Below are 12,423 nucleotides of genomic sequence, written 5' to 3' on the forward strand. Positions count from 1 at the left end.
TGGACAGCTGATTTTAAGGTAGATGTATTGTCCTCCGCCATAAGTTAATTAAAAATGCTCCACTACAAGAGTTGGGATTAACATAACGCAGGCCCCGCTATGACTGACATATCTATAATGGAGTCAACCTTGCTATTAAAAGGAGACAGGACAATGTCACTGCACATTGTGACCAATGTGACAGTTTGGATTTCAGCTCATTACTCAAAGTGATTGGCGCAGACGTAGAAATACATTCATCAGAGCAGACCTCAGCCGTGGTGCCTTTGTTTTATTGAATGCAAATTCAGCAACTCAGTGGGATGAGACTCAGATTCCCAACAAGTGCACAATTCACTGAGGGCTGGACAAAAAACATTAAAGTCTTATAACAGGTACTGTTTTTTATTTATATTTTTGATTTTCTGACAACCTCCAGTCCAGGATTTCCTTGCATATGTGTGTCCACAGAAAATGGTGATTTTAAAATTACAATACAAACAAATCATCCACCTAGCACTTAAGGCTGCGGTACCGCAAACTTCCATCGTGAGCGCTGTAACAATCTAAACGCAACTTCTCGCTTTCTCTCGCGATACCTCTGTGCCTGGCTCTACCGGCGGCCACACAGTCGGAGAAGAGATGGCGACCAGAGGGGGCTTTCAGTCGGCACCCACTAGTGGCGGAGCCGGAGTGATGGGTCCCGGACTCCCGGTACCGGGCGCGGGACAAGGCATGGGCCCCGGTACACCCTCTGGCAGGATGGTACCGTCGCCGGCCGCGCAGAACCACATGTATCGCTCCCCGATGCCTGGGCCTGGGTACCCGGTGAGATATCGCTCCATCTTTGCTTGGCGACGCGTAGCTCGTCCGCTAGAACAAAGCCTCGTTAGCATCAGCGCTTTGTCACAGCCAGCTAACCATTAGCCGCGACTTGGGCGACCGCCACGGGTTATTGTTGGCTCCGATTGACGGCGGCCGAACGAGGTGTTGCTCCGATTTGTTTCAATCTAACTTTTCAACCGTTTAATTGTCAATTGTCTCCGGATTATATAGCGTTGTCTGGTCCACTAGCCTCTTAGCTTAGCACGCTAACGTGGTTAGCTGGTTGCCGTGGCAAAAATTCATTTACAAATTGACACCGATTTTTTTCGTTTTTCCGAGCAGCGAAACTGTTCAAGTGACGTTTCGATACCTCGACGTGTTGTTCTAGCTTTCTAAATTGTAAACTATGAGCCATGTAAGAGTGTTCTTCGGAGTTAGCGAACGATTTGTGCGTGAAACATTCTGCTGCTAAGTGTTCAAAAGCGGTCGGTCGTTGGTGCACTTTGACTTGCATGGCTTTTAGCATTTAAATCTCCCTCCACTCTGTCTTACTTGGACGTCTATTTGGTATTGGGCATATCCATTTACCTATACATGATAGTAACCTCTCGCTTTGACAAATAGAAACTGGATTGATGAAGGGTGTTAATCGAAAAGTTCTACTGTTTAGTAGTGTTCAATTGCACTGCAACTTACTGAGATCCGTTATCCCTTCAATTGTTGAAAAAAAAACATTTCGAAAGTGTTTTAAGACTGAATCGTATTCCTTCATTTCTGCAGGAGCTTTGATGTGATTCATAAACAAAAACTGAGATCTAGATGTTGCTTGTCGGTATAAAATAGCTTTCTCGTATTTCAATTTTTTATTCCATCCCAATCGCCCTGATTGTTGTAGAGTTGCAACAATGCATTAAAAAACAATGTCAAAATCCATCTTTTAACCTCTGGCAAAATTCGGATATAATTGACTTGCATTGAAATGCGTAAGGATGGGTAGTTATTTTATGCATTATGATTATGATTATTATTATTTTTAATTAATTGCTCAATGAATTGGTATTTTCCTCTGCTGCCAAAAATTGGCATCAGGTTAAAAAAAAATCAATTTCAGCTGAGCCTTAATCATGAAGTTATCCAATTCACTTTTTCAGGCTCCAATAATGCAATTTTACAGTCACTGTCTCTTTATACATGCAGGCACCAAAGATTCTCTATCAGTCAATGTATTGTCTCCTGCAAGGATACATCTGTATTTAAAACGTTAATGGAAATATTTGATCACTGGCCCACAATTGTCAAGAGTGTGGGTTGCCTAGCGACAGGCGACTCCGCTGAAAAGATTGTGTGGGTTTTTTTTCCCTGCCCAAGCATCCTTGACTGCTTTCATTCATTCTGGCAGCTCAACGTTGGCGCGCTGAAGAGCGCCGAACTCGCTTATTCTCGTGGACTTCAAGGCCGCGCAGATGTGCGTGCGGTGCAGTGTAGGCGTTCTCGGTGTGTGTGTGGTGGAAAAGGCGGCGCATCATGATAAGCCATTATTGTTGACGTGAATTTGTCGTCTGACGCCACCCTTGTGCCCGAGGACAGTAGCGGATTGTGTACTCTATCGCGTCGTCGGCCGCCACGCTCTACCACTGCACTCATGCTGTCCGATACCAGAAGTCGGCTCTTTGAGTTTTTAGCGCACGGCTTGGTGAGTGATGGTTGTTGTTTATCTTCATACTTATCTGACCGAGGGCTGGGACATAACAATAGACACGAAGGCGGCTGCGTAATTGAATTGAAATGAAAAATAACGATTCCCCTACAGCAAGCCACATGTCCGAACGTCGCGGCAGTAGGCACCAAATACCGTCAGAAAATGAGGACCTGCTTTACTGTCGTTTTGTACTTGTAGCCCTCGTGGTAGGTTTTGACCGTTACAAACCTCCAACCCCCACCAAAGTTTTTCCAAATACTGTTTTCAATCAATAACTTAAAAAAAAAAAAAAAAAACATTTTTTATTTTTTATTTTATTTATTTATTTTTTATGACCTGCTGCACTCCTGCCAAGCGAAGGTGTAATGGCACTGGATCATTTCGGGCCGTCTGCCAGCATTTCTTTGAATTTGCCGATTCAGCAAGCACTTTTATTTTTTTGTGGCCCAATGCAGAGACCAGGCATGCCTCCATCCAGTCGTATGACCCCGCAGGGACCCGCCATGGGCCCCCCGGGCTACGGCGGCAGTCCCGTGTCCCGCCCAGGGATGCCCGGAGTGATGGACCCGTCTCGCAAGAGGCCCGCTCCACAGCAGATCCAGCAGGTTCAGCAGCAGAGCCGCAACCAGCAGTAAGTAGCGAGCGAGCGATCGATACCTTCACAGGCAGATGCATGGTTTCATTAAAAGGCTGGCGTTTAAAGGTGGCATTAGATGACGTCTGCTCTAATCAATACTCTTTCACTAATTGCACTCCTTAGCTTGGAAATGAAACGGTTGGTTGGTTGGTGTTAATGGAATGAAATCTGTCCAAATAAAATAGCAGCTCATGATAAAGTCCAGTTTTTTTTCTGACTTGCATGTGTTTTGTACAGTACAAAGAAGAAGAAGATGGCTGATAAAATTCTACCTCAGAGGGTGAGTAGAAGGAATGGTGTTCTGCCCAATTACCAGCACTCACCTTGTTCCATGACCTTGTTTCAGATCAGGGAACTGGTCCCAGAGTCTCAGGCTTACATGGATCTACTGGCCTTTGAGAGGAAGCTGGACCAGACCATCATGCGCAAGAGGCTGGACATCCAGGAGGCCCTCAAAAGACCCATTAAGGTTTGATTTTGGCTTCAGAACTACTCGAATCATCAAAGGTTAGTAGTTAACATTGAAGGTTTTTCTCAATGTTTATTTCTTTTCTTACAGCAAAAGCGAAAGCTTCGTATCTTCATATCAAACACCTTCAATCCGGCCAAGCCCGACGCTGAGGATGGTGAGGGCACCGTTGCATCATGGGAACTCCGTGTGGAGGGGCGTCTACTGGAAGATGTAAGATTCATGTTATATCATAGCACTCAGCACCGTTTGGTTTTAGTGTGACATCTTTCCATGGCAAACAATTTTACATCACACATTTACTTTCCAGACGGCCGTATCCAAGTACGAAGCCACCAAGCAGAAGAGAAAGTTTTCTTCCTTCTTTAAATCGCTGGTGATAGAGTTGGACAAGGACCTTTATGGTCCCGATAACCACCTTGTGGAAGTAAGAATAATGCTTTCTTTATGACGGCTCCAAAGATGTGCTTTCAAATGAGTCCAAATTCACATTCAGTGATACACCAAACTGCACATGCTTGGTTTGTAGCAAACTGCAGAGCAGCCATGTGTTATAGATGTGAAACGAAATTGTTTTGCTCATGACACATGGTTGTTCTGAATATTTCCAAAAAAAAGTGGCAGCCACTACAGAGGTTTTTATTTGTCCCTTTATTCTCTCCGTCTATGGGCGGCAAATACAGCAGCCCCAGTGGGTCCCTCGTGTTTTTTTTTATGCGTACAAATATTTGTTTGAAAATCCCCTACTGAAAAAATGTTCAGCATTGGCACAAAATCTGTAATTGCTGAAATAAGGTTATAGGCCACATTTGTTGTGAAAAATATTTTGAATTGATTTGTCATGGTCTCCCAGAAAGCCTGACATTTGAACAGGCTTGTGTAGACCTTTTATATCCACTGTATATATCCACTGGGAGCCACTTATCTTCCATTTGTGAAGCATTTTTACTGCCTTCAAAAATAACCCGGCAAAGGGTTTTCCTTTTTTTTTTTTTTTTTAAGGTTGTTTTTGCCCCTTTTTAGTGGCACAGGACCGCAACCACACAGGAGACTGATGGCTTCCAGGTAAAAAGACCTGGCGATGTGGGAGTTCGCTGCACTGTCTTGCTCATGCTGGACTACCAGGTACAAAAACAAAACAGCTTCACGTTACTTCAAACTAGATTCGCTCCAATTTAACTGTTTGTTTGTGTGTGTGTGCGGGGGGGAAACAGCCCCCGCAGTTCAAGCTGGACCCTCGCTTGGCTCGCATGCTGGGCATCCACACCCAGACGCGGCCCGTCATCATCCAGGCTCTGTGGCAGTACGTCAAGACTCACAAACTGCAGGACCCCCACGAGCGAGAGTTCATCAACTGCGACAAGTACCTCCAGCAGGTGGGCAGTGTTCCATCCCTTTTTGTCTCAAGTGAAGGTGCCGTGCCGCAATTTTGAAAATGATAAAGGAAAAAAAAACATGGTCAGTGTACTCAAAATCACGTGAGAAACAAACTCAGTCAGTCAACCGCTCACAAAAATGGCATCCTAAATATTGAAAAGGTTTAACCTTTACAGTTGTACATTGTTTGGAGTGGGAAGAAATGCGCGTCGTCACAAGGTAATTGTAATCTCAATCAGGCGCTATGCTGCCTTTAATGTGAAGTTTGCGAATGTCGGGAATGTCTTTGAATGTAGCTCTTTTCCTCTCTTTCCTGTCTGACGGAGACTTTCAGTGTGCTCCAAAAGAGCTATCCTTTCCAACAGTCATAACATTTGAGATTGCGCTGGCAGCACACTTGTTTGCCGCCTCCTGTCCTTGATTGGAGACTAAACTGCCGCTCCAATGTCATCTCAACAGCAACAAACAAATGAATGCACCAAAGTGTGCCTGATTCATATTTTTCCAGATCCCAAAAAATATTTTTGAGATTTGATTTGAACAATTGAAATTTACCAAATTGTGACAGAAGATTTCGGGCTGCGTAAAAGCTGTTTGTTTGGGTTTCAAAGCATCCCCAACAAGGTCCTCCAAAAGTACAAGCCATGAACATTTTCATGCGGAACCATGAGGAGAATGGGTACTTTGCCGAGCTGCCGGCACACAAACGTGACTTTTTAAGTCCACTGAATTGCCTTTCCTTCATTCTGTAGATCTTCGAGACTCAGAGGATGAAGTTCTCTGAGATCCCGCAGCGCTTGCATGCCCTGCTGATGCCGCCCGAGCCCATCATCATCAACCACGTGATCAGGTAGCGTTACATGGGACCTGTTGTAGCTCAGCTCGGGAAGGAAAAAAAAAAACGGTTTGTACTGAATCTGCTCTGTCTGCGTCATACCAGCGTGGACCCCAATGACCAAAAGAAGACGGCATGCTACGACATTGACGTGGAAGTGGACGACACGCTGAAGACTCAGATGAACTCCTTCCTGCTGTCCACTGCCAGTCAGCAGGAAATAGCAGGCTTGGACAATAAGGTCCTTCATTCATCCTTGTTATTTATCAACCAAACTTTTGGGATGAATTTACATTTACTCTATCGTGCAGGAAAGACTAAACATCTCACTGTTAACATAGCGCCTATTGCACAAACTACTCGGCACACTCGATGACTTTAAATCTGGTTTTAACTGTCATTCAAATTCGAAGGGGTAAAACTAACTGTGTTTTTCCGTAGGCAATTTCACCCCCTCCCAACTCCGCTCTTGCGCTCTGTGTACCTAATGAAGTGTCCAGTGGGTGCGTTACAGTAATAGCTACAATAACGCACGCAGTGCATCGGGCGGAATGTACTATAGACCAGTTTAAATGTGGCGTAAAGGCACGGACGGCTCCATTAAACACGTGCACTTGTTACACGGAAGCCAATTTCACACAAATGTGCTCCTGATGCGAGTCAGGTCAGGTCTACTCTGCCTCCCACCGGCAATCATTACAGTCTAGTGTATGGGGGGGGGGGGTATTTTGAGGCTAGTGACTCCTGCTGGTGGCTGCAATTCTTTTTTCCTTCGACCGCTTTCTCGAGATGACCGAACGTAAAGGCACGTATCGGCAGGTTCACACAAATGGTCTCTTCGCCCGTCAGACCACAGTTGGCTCCTCAAGCGTGTGACGAAATGCGCCCCGTAATCTTCTCAGATCCACGAAACCATCGAGACCATCAACCACCTCAAGACCCAGCGAGAGTTCATGCTCAGCTTTGCCAGAGACCCTCAGGGCTTCATCAATGACTGGCTGCAGTCGCAGTGCAGGGACCTCAAGGTGAGTGCGTGAACAGAAACCTAAGCTCCACAGGTGTTCTCTCTGAAAATGTCCCTCGGAAGAGAAAAAGGCGCCCGTTTTCAGAAAGGCGCCTCATGACTCCTTTTATCCACCCGCAGACCATGACTGATGTGGTGAGCAACCCAGAGGAAGAGAGGCGGGCTGAGTTCTACTACCAGCCGTGGGCTCAGGAGGCCGTGTGTCGCTACTTCTACTCCAAGGTAAGCGTCCGCCGCCGGCCTCCCCGTGACGTATCCATAAGTCACCAGTTGAAAACGCACGTTTTGTTTGTGCTACAGGTGCAGCAGAGGCGACAGGAACTGGAGCAGGCGCTCGGAATCAGGAACACCTAAACTCATTGATTTTAGGATGGTCATGTAGGATGCTGACTTTTACGACCACACTTATTTTTAACCCCCCCCCCCATGTCTTAACCTCCAAACATTCCTGTCCTCATAACATAAAGCCCCAAAGTAAACACAAAAAAATCATATCCAAAAGAACAACACAATTTATTTTAAAAACACTCACCCCATTGGGTTCCTCGTTGTAACCAACCACATCACAGTCAATCTGTTGATTTGTCAGCTGCCAAGTAGTCCTAACTTTCTTCATTATCTTTTTTTTTTTTTTTTGTAATGAATTATGTCTCATATCAATGCGTGTCTTGTTAGCTAGTGCAAATGATGACCAAGGAAGTAGCTGTTTAGCAGTACTTTTTGCCCAGATAGGTTTTGTACATACTGAGTAGAAGACTGATGTGAAGTACCCCTTTATCCAATCAGATGTTTGATTTTTCAATGCTCAGATAGATGCTGTATTTAATAAGTGGCAATTATTAAAGTGCATCAATGCCACTCATATGTTGATTGATGAGTTGAAATGATACAATTGGGGATGTGTGCCGTGATCACTGAATTAGATTTTTTTGATGGACCAAAACTATTTTTCTGTATGTTCTTACGTCATAATAAAGCATATGTAAATCTTAGTGGCACTTCTTGACATGCATTTTGTAGCTGGCAGTAGTTACACTATATACATGTAGTGATTTGCGAAAATGACGTCATTAAACACGACTAAACACGGACGTGACGTCATTCAAGTGCAACACCATAGATTACCCCGCAATACGTCATCACGGCGAAGGCGCGCGCGCTCGGGTGCTCGCTCTCGGGTGCGCGCACGCGCGCCCGCTATTAATACAAGTAGCGCACTTAGTTCATCCCCTGTGGAAAAGCAACGATGGCAGCTCCCAAGAAAGTGTGCGTGGTGGGCTCCGGAAACTGGTAACTTAAGTTCGCAACTTCTGTCATGCAAAGTTTGCTTCTGTGAGAATGGAGATTTTGCTGAAAGCTAAAATTGCCTAGTGTGGTTTATTTTTTTATTCTTTTTTTGGTCCCCTCAAGTTCATGCGCGCTAGTTGACATGAATAGGATCCGTTTTATCTTTGGCCATCCATTTTTAAGAAATGAAAACTAAAGCTTGACTGATGGGCTATTTTGTCATGTCGAGCTTCTACTTGGGCCTCTTTGACATTTGAAGTGCAGCTTGGTGTGTTCTGCTGCTTGTCTTAAGTTACAAAGGCATTTTTGACAAGCAACATGTATCGCCCTTTTGTCACCTGGCAAGCTTGGGGAAGGGGGAGGGGCTTAAAATGAATATATTCCTTAGTAAACAAAACTGCCAAGAGAACAGGTTTTCTCCAAATACTTGATTTACGACGTAAAAAAACAACTACATATAGTTATGGAATTTCTTGTTGAAAGCTGAACTTTACTCATAAACACAAATGTACTCTCGAGAACTAAGAATTGCTGATTGACATTTTTAAGGATAAAATGCGAGGAAAATGCTCTTAAAGAACACCTGGGCAGAAGCAATGTCTTAAGCTTCAAAATGGGATTTCTATGGGCGCTTGTGAGTAACGTTTTTATGAGTGACTAAGTGTGACTGAGTCTTCAGTCAAACTAAAACTATGTCGCTGCTTTTCTTATGTAAACATACTGTACATGCTGCCATAATAACAAAGGACCCAAAACACACAGCAACCTTTCCACTCACGTTTTGACATGCTGACTGTAAAGTAAGGATAATGATCTTAAAATGGATCAAACGGTTTTGTGCTCCACATCATTGACAAATGGCGACCTCCATCGTGTGTGTCTCCAGGGGCTCGGCCATCGCCAAGATCGTAGGAGCCAATGCGGCCGCCAATGCCAACTTTGACAGCGTGGTCAACATGTGGGTGTTTGAGGAAATGGTGGATGGACGCAAACTCACCGAAATCATCAACACGGACCACGAGAATGTCAAGTACTTGCGTGGGCACAAGCTCCCTCCGAACGTGGTAAGCCACAATCAAATGAACACTCTTTTTAATGGAGCAAAGTAGCCCAAACATTGCTTTGATTGTACATTTAATTCCTACAATTCAAAAGATGACATTTCAAACGGGAAGAATAGCATTTGTTCCAAAAATTTGACCTCAGCAGGAATTCAAATGTTGTCTTTGTGTGTGTGTTTAACCTTTTGACCACAAGAAAATCCAATTTGGAGTCATTTCACTCTTTAGTCATGTGTGTGTTTGATTTTGACCTCAAACGGCTTGACGTACTTGTCATTGCGCTGGGTCAGGTGGCTGTTCCGGACCTGGCGGAGTCTGTGAAGGGAGCCGACATCCTGTTGTTTGTGGTTCCACACCAGTTCATCATCCGTGTGTGCGACACCATCAAGGGCCACATCAAGAAGGACGCTCACGGCGTGTCGCTCATTAAGGTAGCCCTTCTCAACGTCTCCGCCGAAGTACGTCTTAGAGCTGACTGTGCACGTGTGTGTCTAGGGCGTGGACGCCAGTCCAGAGGGTCTGAAACTCATCTCCGAGGTCATCCGAGGGAAGCTGGGCATCGGCATGTCGGTCCTGATGGGAGCAAACATTGCCAGCGAGGTGGCAGAAGACAAGTTTTGTGAGACCACCATAGGTAGAGCACCACATTTTCACAAATATAAATGCAATTAGCTATTAATTGATTCATTTTGACAGTTCTACTTTTTTAACAATCAGACTTCTCACAAAATATTTTTTTTCCTAGCAAAAAGTTCCGTGTTGTGTGCCCTCTGCTTTGAATTGAATGCTCATATTTCAGAGTGAACGTAATCGTCATGATTTTCTTTGGGGGGGGGGCGTAGGATGCAAAGACAAAGCACACGGGCCCATCTTGAAGGAGCTGATGCAGACCGCCAACTTCCGTGTGACCGTGGTCCCAGAGTCTGATGTGGTGGAGATTTGCGGGGCACTCAAGGTTTGTCCACTTTCAAGAAGTTGGAGAAACGTTGTGGAGCTGAATCAAGGCGACAAAAGAACCACATCATATGGGCCACACTTTCTCCACCCCGGTTTAGTCCATCTTTGCAACAAGACAATGAAGTGGTAAGAATGGACAGCATCATCTCCGGTTTCTGCAGAACATTGTCGCGGTGGGAGCGGGCTTCTGCGACGGTCTGGGTTTCGGTGATAACACCAAGGCGGCCGTGATCCGTTTGGGCCTAATGGAGATGATCGCCTTTGCAAAGCTCTTCTGCTCCAGCGGGACCGTCTCGCCCGGCACGTTCTTGGAGAGCTGCGGCGTCGCAGACCTCATCACCACCTGCTACGGCGGCCGCAACCGTAAGATCGGCCAAGAGTTTGCCAAAACGGGAAAAGTAAGGAGAGCGGTTTGTTTCCCCTCCCTTTGAGTCTCTCGTTGGTCTAAACGTGAAGAAACTTTGTGTTCAGACCATTGAGCAGTTGGAGAATGAGCTATTGAATGGTCAGAAGCTTCAAGGCCCGGCCACTGCAACTGAAGTCCATCAAATCCTGAAGCAGAAAAACATGGTGGAAAAGTGAGTCCCTTAGTTTTTAAGGCATTCAAATTAAATATTAGACTAAGGACCCTCGTCGGTGGTGGAGGAGGATCTCCATTCACCTGCGACTAACAGATGAATGCTCGTGTGCGTCAGTCCTGTGATTGACAGGCGATAGGTACCCAGAGGGACGGCAACCATTGATCTCTCTGTCGTCCTCCATCTCTAATTCTCATGGCTCTCACTTTGTGCAGGTTCCCTCTGTTCACCGCCGTCCACCAGATCTGCTTTGACGGCCATCCGGTTGCAGAGTTCATCAGCTGTCTGCAGAACCACCCTGAGCATATGTGATGGCCGTCAGCCATTTAAGACTTTGATTGCCGAGATGGCGAGCGAGGTGAGCGTTTTGGAGTCTCTCGCCAGCTCCTCTTCTTCTCTCGGCTCTTATCACGTTACGCAAGGCTGTGGCCTTTCACTGAGTGGAAAAGGCGCCACGTGGTTGCATAAATCGTCCAAAGAATCAGCGCTGGTGCATAAACGCAATGCACACTTGCACAAAGTGGAAAGTTGACACAAGGCACATTCATAGTTTTCTGCAAGGCTGTCCTGGATTTGGTTATTTATTGGGGAATAAAGTACATCAATTACGGAGTCCATTTTCATTTGTGTGTGTTGTTAGTGAGCCTCCACTTGCTGGCAACCACGCTGTAACCTAACCTGACCTGGGATGAGTGGAGGCTTTGGTCTGCCACTCTATAAACGGTTCACCTTTACCATTTTACACAGGGGCTGCCTGATGAGCTCAAGTTAGGGGTTTGAATCCGATTTGGAGTTTGCCTCTTCTCCACGTTTGCGTGGCTTTCCTCTTCATTCCAAAACATGCATGGCAGGCTCTAGATTCGGCTGAGTGTCAGCGCTCGTCTTGAATACGACATCTGCGGGTTCCTGCGTTCGTTCGGTCGGTCCAGGGTATTCCTCACTGTCGGAATGTACTTCGTACATGCATGCTGGGTTCTTCCGAGGTCTGTAGATTGTTCATATTGGGTGTGGATACCTGTTTATGTATCCTTAGATGTGAGTGTGGGTGATTATTATTTTTTTTTAATTTCTTTAGAGATTGGCTGGTGTACCCCAGCCACTCTTCATCCAAAATCCCATGAGACCAATTGGCAGGTGACCTACCCATGAGCACAATGAGGACGGACAAGCGTGATAGAGAAGTCATTTGTGTGACTTTGATTGATCTTGGAAGCGACACGGCGTCTTCTTGAGCATCCCAACTCTCGGAAGAAGCGGTGTGACATAAGCTTACACTTTCGCTCTTGACGAATCCTTTGCATAGTTTTTGAGTCAACTGCCCCAGCAAGATTTCTAAATATATCCCCTGCATGCAGAGGGCGAAATGTCCGTCCATCTAAAATTAGACGGACTGCAGCTACATCGTCTTAGTAGCCTACGTCGATAGTGTTGCGATACAGTAAGAAGTCCAACGTCAATGAGGCAGGCAGGCAGGCAGGCGCTGCTTTTGGAACGTGGAAGGCAGGTGTCAAAGAGCAAACGCAAGCCTTGACTTGCTCGGCGGGCGCGTCATGTGTGCAGCTTTCTTTGCTGTGATCTTTTCGTTTTTGCTGCACCAAAACGAGCGACCACTTGGCTGTGATGTCGTGCCACAAACAAGAGCGCATCCTTCTCCACGTTAGACGTACAAGTCTTTGTTCGACATCATATGATGAC

At 45.7% G+C, this 12,423-nt stretch overlaps 2 protein-coding genes across 4 annotated transcripts; both read left to right on the forward strand.

Annotated features, from left to right (window-relative positions):
- Positions 1-569: 569 nt before the first annotated feature.
- On the forward strand, positions 570-7,837 carry smarcd1 (SWI/SNF related BAF chromatin remodeling complex subunit D1). Of its 3 annotated transcripts, none has more exons than XM_085923999.1 (13): positions 571-807; positions 2,959-3,134; positions 3,378-3,420; positions 3,487-3,609; positions 3,700-3,822; positions 3,920-4,036; positions 4,633-4,734; positions 4,824-4,985; positions 5,739-5,836; positions 5,927-6,062; positions 6,724-6,846; positions 6,966-7,067; positions 7,146-7,837. In XM_085923999.1, the coding sequence occupies exons 1-13, from the start codon at positions 622-624 to the stop codon at positions 7,197-7,199; spliced, it is 1,545 nt and encodes a 514-aa protein (XP_085780125.1). In that variant the 5' UTR covers positions 571-621; the 3' UTR covers positions 7,200-7,837. The 3 variants fall into 3 exon arrangements, with proteins under 3 accessions (XP_085780124.1, XP_085780125.1, XP_085780126.1); XM_085924000.1 differs by lacking the exon at positions 571-807 and adding an exon at positions 1,637-2,497; XM_085923998.1 differs by having other exon boundaries at positions 570-807; positions 3,378-3,609.
- Positions 7,838-7,984: 147 nt separating this feature from the next.
- Positions 7,985-11,357, forward strand: LOC147048693 (glycerol-3-phosphate dehydrogenase [NAD(+)], cytoplasmic-like). The gene is made up of 8 exons (XM_085924001.1): positions 7,985-8,135; positions 9,019-9,196; positions 9,484-9,624; positions 9,689-9,827; positions 10,036-10,148; positions 10,312-10,548; positions 10,622-10,728; positions 10,944-11,357. The coding sequence occupies exons 1-8, from the start codon at positions 8,092-8,094 to the stop codon at positions 11,038-11,040; spliced, it is 1,056 nt and encodes a 351-aa protein (XP_085780127.1). The 5' UTR covers positions 7,985-8,091; the 3' UTR covers positions 11,041-11,357.
- The last annotated feature ends 1,066 nt before the right edge of the window (positions 11,358-12,423 follow it).

Source organism: Syngnathus leptorhynchus, chromosome 11 (genome assembly GCF_054491065.1).
Source record: "Syngnathus leptorhynchus isolate UIUO chromosome 11, UIUO_Slep, whole genome shotgun sequence".
Lineage (NCBI taxonomy): Eukaryota > Metazoa > Chordata > Actinopteri > Syngnathiformes > Syngnathidae > Syngnathus > Syngnathus leptorhynchus.

What these genes read in the sequence shown, in the direction of transcription:
- LOC147048693 (XM_085924001.1), top strand. Translation starts at nt 8,092, where the DNA reads ATGGCAGCTCCCAAGAAAGTGTGCGTGGTGGGCTCCGGAAACTG. An exon ending in GTGGTGGGCTCCGGAAACTG is followed by an intron (nt 8,136 to 9,018) that starts GTAACTTAAGTT and finishes GTGTGTCTCCAG; the next exon opens with GGGCTCGGCCATCGCCAAGA. An exon ending in AGATTTGCGGGGCACTCAAG is followed by an intron (nt 10,149 to 10,311) that starts GTTTGTCCACTT and finishes CGGTTTCTGCAG; the next exon opens with AACATTGTCGCGGTGGGAGC.
- smarcd1 (XM_085923998.1), top strand. Translation starts at nt 622, where the DNA reads ATGGCGACCAGAGGGGGCTTTCAGTCGGCACCCACTAGTGGCGGAGCC. An exon ending in AGGGGCGTCTACTGGAAGAT is followed by an intron (nt 3,823 to 3,919) that starts GTAAGATTCATG and finishes TTTACTTTCCAG; the next exon opens with ACGGCCGTATCCAAGTACGA. An exon ending in CCGATAACCACCTTGTGGAA is followed by an intron (nt 4,037 to 4,632) that starts GTAAGAATAATG and finishes GCCCCTTTTTAG; the next exon opens with TGGCACAGGACCGCAACCAC.